The sequence below is a fragment of the Vitis vinifera genome, chromosome 19 (genome assembly GCF_030704535.1).
Source record: "Vitis vinifera cultivar Pinot Noir 40024 chromosome 19, ASM3070453v1".
NCBI classification, from domain to species: domain Eukaryota; kingdom Viridiplantae; phylum Streptophyta; class Magnoliopsida; order Vitales; family Vitaceae; genus Vitis; species Vitis vinifera.
Genome location: NC_081823.1, coordinates 10,924,673 through 10,946,648, shown reverse-complemented (window position 1 = coordinate 10,946,648; position 21,976 = coordinate 10,924,673). Strand labels below are relative to the sequence as shown.

General features: G+C 34.8%; 2 protein-coding genes across 2 annotated transcripts; both read right to left on the bottom strand.

Annotated features, from left to right (window-relative positions):
- Positions 1–222: 222 nt before the first annotated feature.
- Positions 223–1,196, bottom strand: LOC132253336 (secreted RxLR effector protein 161-like). Its single transcript, XM_059735120.1, has 2 exons — positions 764–1,196; positions 223–266 (listed from the first exon to the last, which is right to left on the bottom strand). Exons 1-2 carry the CDS (start codon positions 1,194–1,196, stop codon positions 223–225), a joined length of 477 nt encoding a protein of 158 aa, XP_059591103.1.
- A 2,267-nt stretch (positions 1,197–3,463) lies between these two features.
- On the bottom strand, positions 3,464–4,216 carry LOC132253423 (uncharacterized). The gene is made up of 2 exons (XM_059735392.1): positions 3,757–4,216; positions 3,464–3,649 (listed from the first exon to the last, which is right to left on the bottom strand). The coding sequence occupies exons 1-2, from the start codon at positions 4,187–4,189 to the stop codon at positions 3,621–3,623; spliced, it is 462 nt and encodes a 153-aa protein (XP_059591375.1). The 5' UTR covers positions 4,190–4,216; the 3' UTR covers positions 3,464–3,620.
- Between the last annotated feature and the right edge of the window lie 17,760 nt (positions 4,217–21,976).

The window sequence follows — 21,976 nt, the reverse complement described above, 5'->3', positions numbered from 1 at the left end:
AATGATAGCACACACATTTTAATTATTTACATGTGTGGCCCAAATTATAGATTAATTACAAAAAATTAATCTAACAATCTCCCACTGGGCCACATGCATATGTAATCAAATAAATGTGCTTAACCTTATGAGCTCAAAATTTGCTATCATGTCCTTAGGGTATATCCGAACAATCTCATCCATTAACTATACTGACATAGGATCAAGGTGGCCTTTGTTACATCAATCGTTACTAGACCAATCAATGGTCACATATATCTGCACAGCTAAATGACATAGATCAATCATGAGTGCATAGCATGGAAATTACATGCAATATGATCTATTCATGCCTATTTCCAACTGGTCCTACTTAACTTTATTGAGATCAAATCTTTAGCATAATTTAACAGAGTGCAATAAAATGAATACTTTATTTCTGCAGAACACAATCCAAATTTATAGATAAAGTCTAAACATAACATAGAGCAATATACAATGAATAATATAAACTCCCACTAAATTTGGATATCCTCAAATGAGACAACACCCATATGAGCAGTGTGCTCATGAAAGACCTTGGGTGGTAATCCCTTTGTAAGTTGATCCGCTATCATGGAGTTTGTTCCAATATGCTCTATGGATATCTGTCCACTCTGTACTTTTTCTTTTACAACTAGGAACTTAATATCAATGTATTTTGATTTTGTAGAGCTCCTGTTGTTATTGGAATATAAAACTGCTGATTTATTGTCACAAAATATTTTCAGTGGTCTTTCAATACCATCCAGAACACGCAGCCCAGTGACAAAATTTCGTAGCCATATTCCTTGATTGGATGCCTCATAACATGTTACAAACTCTGCTTCCATGGTGGATGAAGTTACGAGTGTCTGTTTGGCAGACCTCCATGAAATTGCTCCACCAGCCAACAGATAAATATAGCCTGATGTGGATCTTCTGCTGTCTTGGCATCCAGCAAAGTCGGAGTCGGAATACCCAATGAACTCTAACTGATCCAATCTCCTATATGTAAGCATGTACTCTTTTGTTCTCTGTAAGTATCTCATAACCCTCTTGGCTGCTCTCCAATGATCCATTCCAGGGTTACTTAGATATCTGTCTAACATGCCAACAATGTACGCAATATCCGGACGTGTACATACCTGAGCATACATTAGACTCCCCACAGCCGAAGCGTAAGGAATCTTCTGCATTTCTTGACTTTCTAAACTATTTTTAGGGCATTGATTAAGACTGAATTTGTCTCCTTTAGCGACAGGGGTATCACCTGGTTTGCTATTTTGCATGTCATACCTTTGGAGGACTTTATCAATATAGGTCATTTGTGACAATCCTAAAATACCCCTAGAACGATCTCGGTGTATCTGGATTCCTAAGACAAAGGAGGCATCACCAAGATCTTTCATCTCAAAATGTTTTGATAAAAATCTCTTGGTGTCGTGCAATATGCTAATATCATTTGTGGCTAGCAATATGTCATCGACATATAAAACCAGGAAAATATACTTACTCCCACTGAATTTGTGATACACACATTCATCCATAAGATTTGCCTCAAAACCATATGAGACAATAATTTGATGAAACTTGAAGTACCACTGACGAGAAGCTTGCTTGAGCCCATAAATGGATTTAGTTAATTTACAAACCATATTCTTTGAGTCTTCGGATACAAAATTTTCTGGTTGTACCATATAAATTGTTTCATCAATGTCACCATTGAGAAACGCTGTTTTAACATCCATTTGATGTAACTCAAGATCATAATGTGCAACTAGTGCCATGATTATCTTGAAAGAGTCCTTCGTAGAAACTGGAGAGAAGGTCTCTTTGAAGTCAATTCCTTCTTTTTGAGTAAAGCCTTTAGCTACAAGACATGCTTTATATCTTTCTACATTACCATTTGAATCCCGCTTGGTTTTAAATATCCATTTACAACCAATGGGCTTCGTACCAACTGGTAATGGGACAAGTTCCCAAACTTTATTGTCTTGCATAGATTTGTACTCTTCATTCATGGCTTCAATCCATTTCTGAGAGTTGGAGCTTTTCATGGCTTGCTGGAAGTTGATTGGATCATCTTCCTTCATTCCACTTTCTACCTCACGTTCCTAGAGATATACGATATAATCGTCCGAAATTGCATTTCTCCTCTCTCTAGTGGATCTCCTTAATGGCATATTTTCTTGAGGTTGTTGAGTTTGTTCTTCAGGAGCAATGTCCTCATTTGCAATTAAGGGTTGAACAATATTGTCTGTTGGTTGAGGATCCAAATTTACTTCTTGATCAATGATAGGTAGTGAAACCTGTACATTATCAAAAGCAATAGTAGATCTCTCTTCCTCCTCAAAGACAATATTCCTAGCCTGATTTCTCCCCCCAAACTCAACATCCTCAAAAAATGTTGCAGTTCCCATCTCAAAAATTGACCTAATAGCAGGATCATAAAATTTAAAACCCCTTGATCGCTCTGCATAGCCAATAAAGTAGCTTCTAACTGTTTTAGAGTCCAATTTCTTTTCATGAGGCTTATAAGGTCTCGCTTCGGCTGGACATCCCCAAATATGAAAATTCTTTAAACTGGGCTTTCGACCCGTCCAAAGCTCATAAGGCGTTTTAGCAGCCGCTTTAGTTGGCACCCGATTTAGGATACAAGCTGCTGTTTTGAGTGCTTCACCCCAGAGTTTTTCGGATAAAGTAGAATGACTAATCATACTCCTTACCATGTCCTTAAGGGTTCGGTTTCGTCTTTCTGCTACACCATTCATGCTAGGTGATTCTGGCATGGTGTATTGAGGGACGATCCCACATTCCTCTAGGTATTTAGCAAATGGTCTTGGACGTTGTTCACCTGATCTGTCATATCTACCATAGTATTCACCACCACGGTCAGATCTGACGCTCTTTATTCTTTTGTTGAGTTGTAACTCAACTTCTGCTTTAAATGTTTTGAACACGTCCAATGATTGTGATTTCTCATGTATAAGAAATAGGTAGCCATATCTTGAATAGTCGTCTATGAATGTTATAAAGTGTTGTTGACCATTCCAAGATGCCGTAGGGTATGGTCCACAGATATCTGTATGAATTAATTCTAAGACGTCTGTAGCTCTATTTGCACCTAATTTCTTTGTTTTGGTATGTTTTCCTTTAATACACTCAACACAAATATCAAAATCTGAAAAGTCAAGTGAATCCAAAATCCCATCGGACACAAGTCGCTCAACTCTAGATTTAGAGATATGACTAGGCGTTTGTGCCACAATGAGGCTGAATTATCTTTATTCAATTTACGTTTTGTACCTCGTGATTCCACATGCAAGGTTTCATTATAGGACGGAACAGTTTCCAACAAATATAGATTATCATAAACATTAAGTAAACCGGTTCCTACAGCATTTGAATTAATAGATAATGCAAATCTATTGTTTCCAAATGAACAACAATAACCTTATTTGTCCAAAACAGAAACTGAAATTAAATTCCGTCTGAAAGACGGTACAACAAAAGTATCTATTAAATCCAAAAAATAACCAGATTTCAATAATAATCTAAAGTGCCCTATTGCCTCTACTTCTACCGACTGACCGTCTCCGACATAGATGCATCTTTCAGCATCACTTGGTTTTCGGTAACTCAGGCAACCCTGCATAGAAACACAAATGTGAGTAGTAGCACCAGAATCTAACCACCATGTGTTTCTAGATACTGAAGCTAAATTAACTTCAGAACAGACCAAAGTAAGAAATATACCTTTCTTAACACGCCAAGCAGCATACTTGGTACATTCCTTCTTAGTATATCCAGGCTTATTACAGAAGAAACATGTTACCTCAACTTTCTGTTTCTTTTGTTCTGGGCCATTAGAAGCAGCAACCTTATTATCCTTATTCTTTCGTTTGCCCTTATCCTTGGAAGTGCTAGCCAGATGAGCACTTTCGGTCTTGTCTTGCTTCAATCTCTCTTCCTCTTGCACACAGAATGAAATGAGCTCATTAAGAGTCCATTTATCCTTTTGACAGTTATAACTGACCTTGAATTGATTAAATTGTGCAGGAAGAGAGATGAGAACCAAATGCATGAGTAAATCATCAGATAACTCGAGTTTCAAAGCCTTAAGTTTTGAAGCAAGATGAGACATCTCCATGATGTACTCCCGAACATTACCCTTGCCTTTATACTTCATTGAAATCAAGCTTGCTAAAAGCGTGCTCGTTTCAACCTTATCGTTTTTGGCAAAACGTTTATGAATTTCCGCAAGGAAGTCACTGGCATTAGTAACCTCATCGGTTACCGCACCCCTGAAAGCTTCTGGAATTCCGCGCTTCATGATCATAAGACTTAGCCTATTTGAACGTTCCCACTTACCCCAATAAACCTCATTCTCTTGAGTACTTTGCTCATTGAGTTCATCGGGTTTGGGCATTCTCAAGGCTAAGTCTATATCCATGCAGCCTAAGAGAATCATCATATTCTCTTTCCAGTCCTTAAAATTAGTCCCATTTAACATAGGGACATTATTGATGTTGGCAGATATAGAAGTAGTTGATATAAAAGCTGAATCGAGAACAAAATAAAATGAATCAAATAAACCATCATGCTCACATAAAATAAGCAATTAAACACATAATCTTTAAATTTAAAAGCAAATTATGACATTTCAAGATACCTAGCACAACATTAATATCAAGTCTTTGAACAATAATATTAACTGTAAGTGGTACTCTTGTTGTAGTGATCAAACATTGATGATAAGTTATGTCAAATAATAAATCTATCTTTGGATTGATTTATTATTCACATTAAGTTACCTTTATAGTCATCACATATTTATCACCACAGGTATGTATGCAATTTGGCCAAATATTAACTTTCCTTTGGGCCAATCAATACCCACATGAATCACATACACACAAATATCTAACACCCCGAACAGACTAATCTACACGAAAGATGTCACTTTGGTGATTTTCCGCTTTAATTAGCCTATTTAAAATGCTAGATCAATAACTTAAATATTAATATCATAAAATGCTATTAAATAATAATAATAATAATAATAATAGTAATAAAAAAAAAATTATCAACTCAATATTTCATAAATCTTAATCCATTGACATATATATATATATATTAAAATAATAACTCAAAGAATTAATCAAGGAGTAGGCTCTGATACCACTTGTTATAACTCAACCAAGATGAATACCCTAATTTATATATACTGGAATAGTCTTGTTAAAATCAACCAAGATGAATACCCTAATTTCATATATACTGGAATCTCCTGATTAAAAAAATGAGTAGAAAAATAATTGCGGAAGCATACCTGAATCCATTGAAGGAGAAACCTTATAGGAAGAAAACCCTTTGAGATGGTCTTCCAATTCTAGCCACTAGATTCTGTGTCAATTTCTCTTTGAGAGGATTTTCAGAAATTGGAATGCGTAGTGGTAGAATGGGGACCATAACCCTATTTATAAACTGCTAGGGCAATTTTAATTTTATCACAATTATATTTCTGCCCCTCATAGAAATAATAATTATCTAATGGTATCTATACAATAATCTCATGACAATTATACCCTTAAGCCAATTAATCAATTATTAATTAGATCACTATATTTAGGCTTAATTAAATGATAGCACACACATTTTAATTATTTACATGTGTGGCCCAAATTATAGATTAATTACAAAAAATTAATCTAACAAATGCTTCCTGGAAGAATTTGATTCATGCACCTCCAAGACATGACATGTTGTACCAAGCCTTCAAAAGATACAATATCACTCTCATTGTTGCCAGAGTCATCAACTCCAATGCGGTCTGCCCTTGAGCAGGTTTTTTTTAATATTTCTGTGATGAAGTCACGGATGATGGACTGCTTCGGATGTTGCGTGTCATTGAGAAAGACCTAAAGACTGCCAAACATCAGGATGCAGAGAGTGAAGATGATAGCGATGATGATGATGATTTTCTCGTTATTGAAGAAGCAAAGTGAAGGGAACACTATTCTACCTCTACATGGCTGAATCCCATTAATTTATCTTCAGGAAGATATGACGTGTGAGATATCTGTCAAATGCCAATATAATTTCTGCTTCAGGTCCATGCCCCAATTTCTGAAAATGGATTCACATCTCGCCGTCTCTATTTGTGTTCAAATGTACCTCGATGGAATGTATTCTCTAATATTAATTGAGTAATCAAGAGAAGATTATTCCAACTTGGTTTGATTGAAAACATTTTGTTAGTGGACTCAGCTCGCGACTAGCATGTGGAGAATGTAAGGGTTTGAATAAGAAGAGTGGTATCTAAAATGCAAAGCCATGCACTTGTCATGTCACTCAATTACACCGGCGTTGAAATCAAGGCAGCAAATTTCCAGGAATTTTGGAATGGAGATGTTCTTGTGATGATTTCAGGTGCTGCCCAAATTAAGGATTTCAACAGCATCCAGTAGCTTCACTAGCTCAGAGCGGCTTTGATTCCAGGTTCCATGTTAACTCACAAGGCAGAGGAGGATGAGGTGGCATGTGTAGAGGTGATAGCAGGCAAAGAAGGTCATGTGGACTATGATATGGTCTCTGGGGTTGTCTATACGCATCCTGAGGTAGTTTTTGTTAGGAAGCAAAGGAGCGGAGTCTCTCAATTTTAGACACGTTTCATATCTTCGGGATGCAGTAACTGCAGTGAGATGTCTGCATCCAGTCAAACCTCTGAGGTAGGTGTTTGCATGGCCACCTTTGATCTAAGTGCCATTTCCCATTTTGCCATCTTTAACTTTTTAAAAATAATTTTCCAAGTCCTTTTCTTCAAATAAATTTCTGGGTTTTAGTCTTTAAATAATTCCAACTCCATGTTTAACTTCATTCTCAAAGTTTCTAGGTCCCAAAATCCCATTCTCCATAAAACAGATTGCCATTTTCTCTTCGGCAATTCTTTTCTGCATCTTTCTCGTTTTTTTTATGTTTTAAAAATAAGCAAGAATCAAATTTCGTAATTCCAAATTATGGAATTTATGGAATTAGTTCATGCAAAAATAAAACGGGCTTTGGTGGGGGGCCCCACATCAAATAAATTTCTTTTAAAATAAAAATGGAATTGAAGTAACACCATGCATGATATTGGTGCTCCTTTAGTTGATTGGGTGATATGAGTGATATACTCTATATTCATTACTATGCACTAACCTCATTTTGTGATAGCGTGTTGTCGTTTGCTGATCAGGTATGCATCCACTTCCACTTTGGTTATTCTCTATACATATTCTGATACTCATATGTGCATGATCGATTAAAGTATTCATTGATTTTCTCATTGATTGTCATGTCAGCTTCATCTCATTAGTAGAGACCCGACTTTAGGGACTTAAAGGGGTGCTACGGTCTTTACCGTACCTTCCCGATAAGTAACCTGACCCCCGAACCCAATCCGGTTTTTCGTAGATCACCTTTTCCAAAATAAGGAGTCACACTTAGGGTTTTTCTTTCTTATTTTGTTTACCCTTTAAAAATAAAACAAAAATAAGTGGCGACTCCAAGTCATTTTTTTTAAACAATAAATAAAATCAATTTTTCAAATAAAAATCGAGCTCGCCATTCGAGTGGGAAACGCATGAGCATGAAATGCGGGGTCCACACTTTTAAATTAACAAAATTAAAACAAAAACATGGACTTTGGCAAAACCAATTCCATCTAACCCCTTTTTGGTCAGGATTTCTGTGGCTCAAGGAGGTCAACTTCCTTCTTGTCTTGATTGAATGGCTCCATGAATGGTTTGAGACGGTGGCCATTGACTTTAAAAGTGTTTATGCTGTTGGAATTTAGTAGTTCCACCACTCCATTGAGATGCACTTGGTGAATAATAAAAGGGTCTATCCACCTTGACTTTAGCTTTCCAGGAAAGATATGGAGCCTAGAGTCATAGAGTAAGACTCTTTATCCCTTCTGGAATTCTTTGTTGGAGATTAACTGATCATGCCACTTCTTCATCCTCTGTTTTGAAACTTTGGAATTGATGTAGGCATCATTTCTTAATTCCTCCATATCATTAAGGTCTAAGCACCTCTTTGCCCCGGCTCTGGTCAAGTCCATTTTTACCTTCTTAATTGCCCACCAAGCCTTATATTCAACTTCCACAAGAAGATGGCATGCTTTGCCATAGACTAGGCGATAAGGAGACATGCTAAGAATAGTCTTGTAAGTTGTTCTATATGCCCATAGTGGATCATGGAGCTTAATAGACCAATCTCTTCTGCTCGTGTTTACCACCTTCATCAATATATTCTTGATTTCCCTATTTGCTAACTCAACTTGTCCGGAAGTCTGAGGGTGATAAGGTGTAGCTACCTTATGCTTCACCCCATACTTGGCTAAAAGGGTTTCAAAAGGCCTGTTGCAAAAATGAGTACCCCCATCACTGATTATGGTCTTGGGCACCCCAAATCTTAAGAAGATGTTCTCTTTGAGAAACTTGAGAACAACTCCATGATCATTGTGTTTACATGGGATTGCCTCAACCCATTTAGAAACATAGTCTACTCCCACCAAAATGTAAGAGTTACCAAAAGACATTTGGAAAGGTCTCATGAAGTCAATGCCCCAAACATCAAAGAGATCAACTATTAGAATGGGGTTCATAGCCATTTGATTTCTTCGTGTCAGCTTCCCAAGCCTTTGGCATCTATTATAGCTCCTACACATGGTGTGGGCATCTTTGAAGAGTGATGGCCAACCTGATTGCAACACCTTCATGGTTGTTTTCTAAAAGGCAAAGTGGCCTCCACATGCACTCTCATGGCAATGACTAAGGATTCCTTGTTGCTCTTCTTCAGGAACACACTTCCTTATTATTTGACCTATACAATACTTGAAAAGAAAAGGTTCTTCCCAATAGTAGGCATGAATCTTTGCAAAGAAGTGCTTACTATCTTGCGCTTTCCACTCACTTGGAACTTCACTAGTAACTAGATAGTTAGCAATATGAGCATACCAAGGAGTATTTTCTAGCAACATAAGTGATTCCTCTGGAAAGTCATCATTAATAGGTAAAACATGGGAATTATGTGTTATAGCCAACCTTGAAAGGTGGTCAGCTACCACATTCTCCACTCATTTATTATCTCTGATTTGGAGATTGAACTCTTGTAATAAGAGGATCCATCTAATCAACCTTGCTTTTGCATCTTGCTTTGTTAATAAATACTTCAAGGATGAATGGTCAGTGAAAACAACGATGAAAGACCCTACTAGATAAGCACGAAACTTGTCTAAGGCAAACACTACAGCTAACAATTCTTTCTCTGTGGTTATGGAGTTCCTTTGCGCTTCGTTCAATGTCTTGTTTGCATAGTAGATCACATAGGGCTTTCCATCTTGTCTTTAACAGCTCCTATAGCAAAGTCATTGGCGTCACACATCACTTCAAAAGGTAGTTGCCAGTTAGAAGCCCTCACTATTGGAGTCGTTGTCAAAAATCGCTTCAGTTGCTCAAAACTCCTTTAACATCTCTCATCCCATACAAATTTAGCATCCTTAGCCAATAGTTCACAAAGAGGCTTTGAAAGCTTAGAGAAATTATTTATAAACCTCTTGTAGAACCCTGCATGGCCAAGGAATTGTCTTACTCCTTTTACAGTTGTTGGGGATGGCAATTTGACAATAAGTTCCACCTTTGCTTTATCAACTTCAATGCCTTTCTCGGAGATGATGTGGCCAAGGACAATTCCTTGTTGTACCATAAAATGGCATTTCTCCCAGTTGAGCACCAAGTCCTTTTCAATGCATCTGTTCAGAACCGCTTCCAAGTTAAATAAGCATTCTTCAAATGTACTTCCATATATGGTGATGTCATCCATGAAAACCTCCATAATTCGCTCCACCATATCACTAAAGATACTTAACATACATCATTGGAATGTTGCAGGTGCATTGCATAAACCAAAAGGCATTCTTTTGTAGGCATATGTTCCAAATGGACATGTGAAGGTGGTCTTCTCCTAATCTTCAACATTGATTTCTATTTGAAAATACCCGGAGTAACCGTCTAAGAAACAATAAAAAAGATGGCCTGAGACTCTCTCCAACACTTGATCAATAAATGGCAATGGAAAATGATCCTTCTTTGTCACAGCATTCAATTTTCTATAATCAATACACACCCTCTAACCTGAAGTGAGGTGTGTAGCAACTTCTTCTCCCTTTTCATTTTGCACCACCGTGATCCCTGACTTCTTTGGTACCACTTGAGTAGGACTCACCCATGGGCTATCTGATATGAGGTAGATAATACCTGCTTGAAGTAGCTTCAGAACCTCAGCTCGCACCACCTCTTGCACATGAGGATTCAATCTTCTTTGAGGTTAACGAATTGGTTTAGTTTCTTCTTCCATGTATATATGATGTGTACAGACTAAAGGACTGATGCCTTTCAAGTCATATATTTGCCATCTTATTATTTTCTTACACCTCTTGAGAACTTCAAGTAGACAGACCTCCTAAGGAGTAGTAAGAGATGAAGATATAACAACAGGACATTTTCTATTCTCTTCTAGATATGTATATTTCAACTCCGTGGGCAAGGGCTTCAGATTGAGCTTTAGGGTCTCCTCTTTAGCAGCTTCTTGTGCCTCCTCTTTATTGAACAAAGGTAGAATTTCTTCTCTCCTCCTCTAACCTTGTAGAGCAGCAAGCAAATCTGAGGGTTTAAGTAACCCTTCTTCAAGATCCCCAAGACTTTCATTTAACTTCTCTTGTATTTTCTTATTACAATGCTCCTCCACTAGAGTGTCAATGATGCACACCTCTTCTGGACCTTCTTCTTCTTCTAGAGTGATTGGCTTTTTGGACATGTAGAAGATATTAAGCTCCATTGTCATGTTGCTAAACGTGAGTTGCATGAGTCCATTCCTACAATTTATAATTGCATTTGATGTAGCTAGGAATGGCCTTCCAAGGATAATAGGAACATAATTAGTTTCCTTGACAATTGGGTCTATGTCAAGAACAACAAAGTCTACTGGGTAGTAGAAATTATCAACTTGAACTAAGACATCTTCAATTATCCCTCTTGGAATTTTCACTGATCTATCTGCTAGAGATAGAGTGATTAATGTTGGCTTCAATTCACCAAGTCCCAATTGTTTGTAGATAGAGTATGGTAGCAAATTCACACTTGCTCCCAAGTCTAACAAAGCTTTCTCCACTACAGTTCCTCCAATCATGACTAAAATGGTAGGGCAACCCGGATCTTTGTACTTCAATGGAGACTTGCATTGTATGATAGCACTTACTTGCTCAATCAAAAAGGCCTTCTTATTCACATTCAACCCTCTTTTGATAGTACACAAGTCCTTCAGGAATTTTACATAAGTTGGAACTTGTTTAATCATATCTAGCAATGGGATGTTGACCTTCACCTGTCTCAATACTTCAAAATTTCTGATGCATTTTTTATTCCCTTTTTCCCATGCAAAACTTGAGGAAAAGGTGAAGGTGTGTGTTTCTTCATCACATCTCCCTTGATAAGTACTTTCTCCAGAGTTGCATTCACTATTGAATCATGGTCCTCTTTCCTTTCACTACTATCTTTCTTATTTCCCTTGATTTCCTCCCTCTTCTCTGTCTCTTCTTCTTCTTCCTCTTTCTCAACATATGGCTTGGGTGTTGGCAGCTCAACCTTTTTACCACTCCTTAGAGTGATCAAGGTTTTAACATCTCTCACCTGTGAAGACTTTCCCTCATGAGTTTCCACTTCATGGATACCCTTGGGGTTTTGGTGAGGTTGAGAAGGAAATCTCCCCTTCTCTTGCACTATATTAAGGTTAGTGAGCCTTGAGATTGAGTATTGGAGACTATCTATCTTCTGAGATAAATCATTTTGCATTCCATCCATCCTTTTATTCAATGTATTCTCTACACTGTCAATTCTTTGACTGAGTTGAGCATTGATGGATTTCTGATCTCCCACAAAATCTCTCACGACCTTCCTTAGATTCACTATTGCTTGCTCAAGATTTGAAGCTTATTGAGATGCTTGAGTTGGCTGTGTATACTGAGGTGCTCTTGGCTTCTAGGAGAAATTTGGATGGTTCCTCCAATTTGAGTTGTAAGTATTTCCGTATGAAGCATTGTTGTTGGGCTTGAATTGTCCAATGACATTTTCTTGATCTCCAAACATTTCCCTAGCAGCTGGAATTGTAGGGCACTCCTCCACCAAGTACTCATACAATTGACAAATAGGACATGGCTTGACTTGCACTAGTGTCTCAGCAACAACTTGCACTTCATGTATCTTTTTCAGTTCTAACTCCTCCAATCTTCTCGTCATATCTGCAACCTTTGCTTTCATATCAATATCTTCATTCAAGGTGTACATCCCAGCCTTAGCATTAAAGGCATTTGGTTAAGACTTCGTCTTCCCTACTTCGCCTTTGTTCGGTTCATCCCATCCCCTTGAACTTCAGCCACATAACTCAAGAAGTCCATGGCTTCCTCCATATTCTTATTCATGAAATCTCCTCCACACATAGTCTCGAGGAGTAGCTTCATTGAGGAAGACATTCCGTCATAAAAGTAACTCACCAATAGCCATGTATCAAAACCATGGTGAGGATAAGCATTGATGGCTTCCATTTATCTCTCCTAACACTCATAGAATTTCTCATTCTCTTTAACTGAGAAGTTTAAAATTTGTCTTTTCAAGTCATTTGTCCTATGAGTAGGGAAAAATTTCTTGAGGAATTTAGCTTGCAAATCAGTCCAAGTTTGGATACTCCTTGGCCTTAAAGAATTAAGTCAAATCTTGGCCTTATCCATCAAAGTAAAAGGAAATAGTTTTAGCCTCATCAAGTCGATCAAAGCTCTTCCCTCTTAGAATGTATTACAAACATCTTCAAATTCCTTGATATGTGCATAGGGATTCTCACTTTCCATCCCATGGAAAGTAGGTAGAAGCGAAACAATATGCGGTCTAATTACTAGCTGCTCTGTAGGGGGCACTATACATGATGGTGCACTCATACGAGGTGGATGCATGTGGTCCCTCATTGATCTAAATGCATTGGGATTGTCCTGGTGACCATGGTGACTATGCTGATCTTCAGGTGTAGCTTCCATGATGTTCAAGCTCAATTTCAACTCCTTTTTATGAGGTGTTTCAAGTTTCACAAGCCTTCTTCCACTGTCTCGTATCCAATTTGGCATACACAACTAGTATCAACTGTAATAAAAACAAAGAAACAGAAGAAAACAAAACTACAAAAAAAAAAAAAAAACTAAGATTAACTAAAACTAAATTAGAAGGTATGCTAAAATATGAACAAGTAGAAGAAACAATTAAAACGAGTTAGTATGATGAAAGAAAAATCACCAAACTTGTGATGAAAATCACAAGTACTCTGAAAAGATGATATCACTGTAAAGTTGGCACCTTCCCCGGCAACGGCGCCATTTGATTTTCGTGCCCAACTGGTGTATGTCTTGTTGATTGGTGATCAATCAACTAGTGTACCTTGATTTTGGTCCTCAGACGGGAGTAATCAACAAAATTTATAACTTATTTCACTATGTACTAGGATAGCCTCAACAAGCATAGCATAGTGGCTCTAAGATCGTTCATTGGAAAGGGTTTTCAAATTACAACTGATATTAATTCAAAGTTGAATTGGTGTCTTTTTCATTTCAAGGTTAGCTGTAAAAGAAAACATAAACTTTGGTTGAAAAATGGTTGGTTTTAAACTAACCAAAAATAGTAACTGAAATTACTTATAAAGAAAGGTGTTTCTTGGAGTTTTTGGATCACTAGGGTCAGGCTCCTATTACAAAAATAGAGTTTCGGTCACTTGAATCTTTTCCTCACATTGGGGATTTAACATATAGTTATTTCCCGAACCGGTGTGGTACAAATGCTTCCCTTTTATGGATTCAAACACTAAATCCCTCTCATTGATTCATCTTGCGATTCATCTTGCAATGGCTCATACCTCTCACCTAGCATTTGCCACTCAAGGTGATCCTTAACCTTCGATTACCCTTCAAAAGCTCGCAAGAGACAACTAATGGATGTCTCCTTCGAGTCCAAAAGCTTACCAAGTGTTGGCTATTCTAGAAAATCCTACCTTTGAACCGCCTCCCAAAGGCTCGCAAGAGATAAACTAGTGTATCTCAATGGATGGAGATCACTAGTCTTACCAAGTGTTGGCCCAGGTGATTTTAAGGCGTTTTAAGTTAACTAAAAACATAGAAACCATTAACGGGTCACACTTTCTCTTCATTAAAAGCTAAAACAACAAAACTTCCAATTTTTGCATTCGGTACCTTACCCAGGTTCCTTAACTCCAAGAGACAAAAAGCCTAGCCACTCATTCTCTGAGGAAACATCCTCAGAGCTTGTTTGGCTAGTGAAAAAAATATAATCAAAATGAGTATGTAAGGCAAAGCAAAGCTCTGTGTATTACTTTCTTCAAAACTATACAAAAGTTGGTCTCTGAGAACAAGCTCCCGAGATATTTGTAGAAAGAAAATTACAAAATATATATAGGAGGTTATTCACCCTTTCTTCTTACTTCCTAACTAAGGAATCCTAGGATTAGTGGATTACAAGGAGAAAATGGGGATTTAAACAACAAATATCTGAAGAAAAATCTAAAAGAGTCGGTCGCAAATATCTGGAAGCACACAGGTGGATTTCGCAGCTTGCAAAATGAGCTGCGAAAATTTTGCAAGCTGAAAGTCTCCATTTCGCAAGAAAATGTTGATTTCGTAGCTAGCACTTTGTGATTTCGCAGCTTGCGAAATTGCCTTTCAGCTTGGTGTGATTGTCTTCCAATGGCCATAACTTCTTCATTTCAACTTCGATTTATACACCGTTTGAAGTGTTGGACTCTTGACTTCACGAGCTTCAAAATGACATATAGTATGAATAAAATGGACTCCAAGAAGTGCTCGAAATGTGTCCTACAGTTTCCATCCTCTTGAATTTCTTCATGTTAGATTCCTCTCTTTGTTTTTCCTCCTTGCATTCTTGATTTGCTTTTGGCAAAGGACTAAGAAGCTCCAAAGCTTGGATTCTTCTTGTAAATGAGCTTCCATTTGCTTTGCCATGGATTATACAGAGCTCTCCCTCAATCTTAAATTGCTTTCCCTCAATCTTAAATTGCTTTGGTGATCATAAAGCTATCAAAATCACCAAAAATTAACACAATTTGATTAGAAATGATTACAAGGGTCCTTAACATGCCAATTGAGTTAAAAGGTAATAACTACTACTCAAAAAGTAATTACAAGCTATAAAATAACACTTTTTGAGTAGTAATCACATCCTACAGGGTAAAAGTGACTCTAAAATGGTAGGATCAAAGGTACCCTAGTAGGAGCGATCGTAAATGTCAGGGGGTATGCAACCTCCGACACGTCTCCGAAGAGACAAGGCACTTCCATGCAAGTTGGTCATCACCTCCACACATGCACTTCCTTTACATCCTAGGGGATTTCCTAATGGTGAAGGTTTCTAGTTGGTTTATTGCTCCTTATAACTCACATTCACCATGACGTTCTAGGGGTGCATAGTGTGTTTGGGTGCATCCAACCATCCTACCAAACCATAACGAAAAAGTAAACACATTGGTCACACATGCATCTTAATCTAGTGTTGGGCTATACAGGTCTTCAAGGATCAAACTTTGTGTGGCAGTGATGTGATACTGATGTGGCATAATCATAAAAATAGTCGACATGGCAAAACCGCAACAATGAGTGATGTGGCATGGCTACAACAATGGGTGATGTGGCATCAACATTGATGATATAATTTCAATGAAGATCAAATGGTGGCATGACAGTGCTAATGACATGGCATGACAATGGTAATGAGGTTGCATGGTAATGGTAGTGCTAATGAGGTGGCTTTGGCACTAAATAAGCCATACTGGTGTCGTTGACATGGCACTAGTCTAATGGAAGCTAAGCAACTTTCAAATCCTATATAGCTCAAAATTAGATCCTACTCCTAATCACTAGCTGAGTCAAAGAGCAAACAAAGTACAAAGAAATGGTTATTCCCGATCAAGTAATACAATCCAATCGAATGAGGAAATACAATTGAAGTGAAAGAATACAAGAAAATGCCTCAAATACATCCAAAAAGTATGAGTACAAGGGAAGGGCTGACCAAGCTATGTGAATCAGAGTAAGGGGATGCATGTGTGTTCCACATAGATAAGCAAATCACGCATCATGTAAAAGGAAGGTAGTCATGCAGCACACAATCATACAAAACAGATGTATACAAAAACGAGCAAATATATACAAGAACATGATAACTAGAAATAATATATAATAAAGCACATCCAAAGTATATAGAAAATAATCACAATGTCAACACTCAGGTGCCCTAAAACATGTAAATATATCACAAAGGTGCCATGAGAGGGTATGCACTGATTGATTAATCAAACACCACATTTTCCTCAACTCAAGTTCAAGTTTGACTCTCTAAACATCAGTCCCTAGCGGAATTGCCAATTTATGGACCAACATTTTTCACATGCGTCCCTACTTGAAATGGTGAGACACGTTTTTTATTGTGAAAATTTGATTTTTTTTTTTTTTTTTTAAAAGTTGGAGTCATCACTTATTTTAGTTTATTTTTAAAATAAAAAATAAAATAAGAAAGAAAACCTCATGTGACCCCTTATTTAGAAAAGACGTGTTTGCAAAAATTGAATCTAGATTCGGGGTTAGGTTATCTATCAGGAAGGTACGGTGAAACGTCGTAACACCCCTTTAAGCCCATATACTTACTGTCTCTACTAAACAAATTGAGGGAATCATGACAATCAATTAATTAATCTGGATACCAAGATTATGGAAACAAATCAATGTATAGGAAAATAATCATAAAAGCATATTATCATAATGTACAAAGTAAATAACAAGAGAATTATGCACATTGAGTTAACTAATTAAAAGAAATGTTTCAAAAATCACTTTTTTATGAAATTCCCCAAGAGTTAATTAAAAATAATTTTTAATTAACCATTTCAATTTATTTATTTAAAAAAAAAATTTGATTTATTTTCAATGAATGATTTTATTCAATTTTATTTGTATACAATTTTCAAGGAAGTTATTTACATTTATTGTTGCCAAAAGACTTTATTTAAAAATAAAGAAAGAAAGTGGATTCAATTTTATTTATAGGAAAGAAAAAAATTATGTCTATTAAGAAGAAAATTGTTACAATTTCATTTACAAAAGTATTTTAATTTAATTTTTGTCTAAGAAAAGTGATTTTTAAAAATCATTTAAAGAAGAAGATTTTTTTTTTTTCATCATCATTTTTTTATATATAAATTTATCTACAAAGTATATTTCAACTCAATTTTATTTACACTAAAAGTGATTTTTGTTATTTTTAGGAAAAGACTCACAATTATTTAAAAATATTAAAATTTGATTCAAATTTATTGGTAAAAAAGATTTTTACAAAAGAGAATTCTAATTTTTTTTATTTTAACAAAATGATTTATTTTATCTTTAATTTAGTTTTAAAAAATATGTATATATTAAAAAGAAATTCTCTATATTTGGCTTAAAAAAGAAGTTTCTCGATTTTATTAAGTGAACTTTGCAAACTATTTGGATTTTATTAAAAGATTTCAACTTTATTATTTAAAAACAAAATAAAATAAAAAAGGATTCCAATTGGATTTTTACTTTTTTTTAAAAATGGATTTTATTTATTTATCTGTCAAAAAAAATTAGGAATTTAATTTTAACATAATTTTATTTTAATTAAAAGAAGACATTTTCATAACATCATCTAAAAACAGAATTAAAAATTACTTTTATTTACAATTTTAATAAAAGAATTTATGTTTCAAAAGGATTTCTACAAGCTTATCTAAGAAATCAGTATGCCTAATTAAAAGAATTTTTATTCTTCAAATATCTATTTACAAAAAAGAAATAACAAAAAAAATAAATTTATTTTGAATTTTTGTTTGTAAGAAAGAGATATTTATTAAAAAAAAAAGAAAAAGTTTTATCAATTTATTTATAAAAGAGTGATTTCCATTTGATTTTATTATAAAAGAAAAGGTTTTATTAGGAAAAAAATTATGAAATTATTTACAAAATATCCTTCAATTCAATCTTTTTGATAAAGTGATTTTATTATTTTTGGGATTAAGTAAAATTTATTCAAATAGTTTAACCAATTTACAAAACAGGTTTTTTTTTTTTCCATTTTAATCAAAAAGTTATAATTTTTTTTTCATTTTAATCAAAAAGTTATAATTTTTTATTAATAAAAAAAGAGAGAAATAAAAAAAGGATTTTTATCGTCTCATGGTTTTATTAAAAAGAATTTTATTTTATTTGTATTTATTAATTTTATTTAAAAGGATTTTTGCAAGTCGTTTTGATTTTGTGATAAAAAAAAAACAAATTAAGAAAAGGAAAAAGGAAAAAGATAAGGTCAATTAACAAAAGAGTCTTCAATTTATTAACAACACAATTTTCGGATTATTAAAAAAAATTCTCTATTTTATCTATAAGATTTTATATGATCATTTAAAGAGGAAATTTTACTTATTTATTTACATTTTTTTCTTTTTTTCTTTTTTTTTTTTGTTTTTTTTTTTGAAAGATTTCCGATTTGGTTTTTTTTTTTAAAAAAAAAGCTTTTCACAATTCACTTATTTATTTACTTTTTTCTTCTTCTTTTTTATGAAAGATTCTCGATTTTGATTTTTTTAAAAAAATGCTTTTCACAATTCTTTTTTCTAAAAAAAATCAATGTTGCGGTTTTATTAAAAAGGAATGATTTTAAATTTATTATTTTTCTAAAAGTTGTTTGGATTTAATTTTTGGAAGAAAAAAAGAAATTCAGATTTTAATAAAAATAAAATAAAAATTGAAAAGGGAACTTTACCATGTGTCAAATAGGAAATCATTTTCTATTTAATAAAAAAAAGGTTTCAAGTTTTATCTTTACCTAAAAAAGAAATTTATTTCAAATTTCACTTTATCCAATAATAATAATAATAATAATAATTATAATAATGATAATAATAATAATAAATAATGAACAAAAGATAGTCACATGAGTAAAATAAAAAAAAATACTAATAATAAACAGTAAACATTAAATAGACAAACGAATAACTCTACAACTTAGTATATATGATTGGAAATGAATCAAACAAGACCAACCAATCAAAAATCAATATATACAAACTGAGTTTACAAAACTGAAACAAAGAAATTAAAATAAACACATGGAAGGGATCGAGATGTACCTAGACACGGCAAGATAATCTCAAGCAGATTCAGGGTGAAATCCTTAGTATTCTAAGTACTCTTTCTCACTTATTAAAAAAATAAAAAAATAAAAACACACTGAAAACCAGACCCCCCAAGAGAGAACCATCTCCCATTTTTCCCCATTCCCTCTTTACATTTTGTTTCTCATCCTAAATAAATAGTCAAAAGCCCCAAACAAAAATCTTCATGAAAACTTGTAGAGCTGTTTTTTTTTTCCCATAAAGTCATCTTGCTATCAATATGTCGCCTCTGTCTATCTTGTCACTTCCAATTGTCACCTCTCAATCATTCAAGCCATACAAGACCAAAGAGAGAGGAAAGGAGAGAGAGGTGAAAGCCCATGTACCAGAGATGGTAATGAGATGTATAAACAAATTAGGGCTCAAATCATGGCCCAAAAACAAAACTCAATAATCCAATAATTTGACCCAAATTAACAACCTAACCCAAATGGAGGCCTAAACTAAACAGGGGCCCAAATCTTATATGCAAAACCAAAAGCTAAGCCCAAAAAGGGACCCAAGTCTACAAACAGTTACTGTAGAGATTAGAATAGGAAAACTTACCAAGTTTTAATGACCCTAGAGGAAAAACTAAGTAATGGATGCGGTGCAAATGGTGGCGATGGTCTTGTGAGAGTCGAACCAAGTGTCAACAGGAAGCCTCGTCTCACTTGGAGGATGATAATTTGATTCTCCAATTCATTGTCGAAGCATAGGGAATGATCAAGAAGGAAATAGAAAAAATAAGAAGATTAGGGTTAGAGATAGAGATAGGTGAGTTGAGTGAGGGTAGGTTTAAAGAGAGAAAAAAAGAATGAGAAAGATAGACAGGGGCTAGGGTGGCACATGGTCAGATTAGTGGCTAATGGTGAGGAGAGCGACAATGGTGAAGATGGGAGTCGTGGGTATGGCGTCGGTGAGGGAAGGGAGGAGAGGAAGTAACAAAGAGAAAATGAAAGAGAAAGATGAAAGAAAAAGAGGATGAGAGAAGTGGGCATGAATGGGGAAGAAAGAAAATGAATGGAGGATAAGAAATGAAAAATGATAATAATAATAATAAATGAAAAGGAATAAAATAACAAGAAAATAAATTTAAATAATAATTAAAAAAAAACTTTGGACAAGTTTTGGGTTTACACATATATATTAGTGTTTTGTATCATAGTTATTTGTTATCATGAATTGTTCTAACCCTATTTCATTACATGTAATCACATTGTAAGTTATGCATGCTATCCAGGTACGTTTCTTACACTTTTATCTCTTTAATTATGCAAATATGCAAACTTTGAGTATGGAAATTCTAATATATGTTGTTGCTTTATATGCTCTGATTATTACTTGATTATTTGAATAAGATGAAATGCATGATGTATGTTATATTTGTTAATCTAACTTTGATTCTTTTATGAAATCACTTTGGGTTGTAGCTCAGGTATGCTACTACCTTCCTTTCTCTTGTGATTAATTTCTTTGGTATGTTTATTAGGATATAATAGTATATTGTTTGCCCTTAAATTTGATCACCTTTGCTTTATTTGGTATTTCTGATTTATTGATTAATTGTCATGGTTCCCTCAACTAGTCAGCAAAAACATGTTTTTAGGGCTTAGAGGGGTGCTACCTTTTTAAGGTACCTTCTCGATAGGTAACCTAATCCTTGGACCTAGACTCGGGTTTTTCAAAGACATACTTTTCCAAAAGTTTAAAGAGTCATTTTTCTTAGGGTTTTAGTTTCTTATTTTATTTTTCCTTAAAAAAATAATAAAAATAAGTGAGGACTCTAGTTTTTTTATAAAATACAGTGTTCACCTTTAAAAACGAGTCTAGCCAATGAGTGGGGACGCATGTAAAAAATGCAGGTTCACACCAACCATCCTTCCAATTAGGAGGTGGTGCACTACAACTTCTAATAGGTTACCTAGATCCATAAATTGGCTGTGAACAAGTCATCTATTTGCAAAGAACCCATTACTTAGATCTTTTATATAACTCCTAATGCACCCAAGTCATATATAATGCAAAAGATGTAGACAAGAATGCTCATAAAGTGTAGTGCATGGAATAATGATAAATAAAAGCGAAATTGAAATATAATTAAATAATGAATTATTCCAAATTTGGTTACATCATGTCATGCCTTTAAGGACTTCATTCTAAGATATAAATACCTTCTTAGGGGTTAGGGTTTCCAAGGCCTTTGACAATTGTTTTCCATCTCCAAAAAGAAAAGAAAAAAAAAAACCTAGGAATCCTCCATTCCAAAGTCCACACTTTAGAGTACCAAGATTGTGGTTTGAGTCATTAGGCAAAAGATCTTAGGTATATGAGACCTCCAAACTTTTCAGGCTTTTTTTTCACCTTAAAAAATTGATATGGGGACATCCAGATATAGGTATGATTACTCTCTTCTCTAGTTTTATTATTCTAAATGGTTTTTATTGCCATATTTCCACTAGAATAGTTTTTAGAGAAGCCTAGGATAGATTTGCATGAACCTATATGATCTAGGTATGGGAACAAAAAAATCTAAGGTTCCTAGTATTAGAAACTTCTAAGAGATGTCTATTTTTTCTCTTTGCAACCCCATTTTGATAAAGAGTATCAACATAAGAACTTTAATGTACTATGCCTTGAC

What these genes read in the sequence shown, in the direction of transcription:
- LOC132253336 (XM_059735120.1), bottom strand. Translation starts at nt 1,196, where the DNA reads ATGCAGAAGATTCCTTACGCTTCGGCTGTGGGGAGTCTAATGTATGCT. An exon ending in TGGGCTGCGTGTTCTGGATG is followed by an intron (nt 267 to 763) that starts GTATTGAAAGAC and finishes TATGTCATTTAG; the next exon opens with CTGTGCAGATATATGTGACC.
- LOC132253423 (XM_059735392.1), bottom strand. Translation starts at nt 4,189, where the DNA reads ATGAAGTATAAAGGCAAGGGTAATGTTCGGGAGTACATCATGGAGATG. An exon ending in TGCTTGGCGTGTTAAGAAAG is followed by an intron (nt 3,650 to 3,756) that starts GTATATTTCTTA and finishes GTTTCTATGCAG; the next exon opens with GGTTGCCTGAGTTACCGAAA.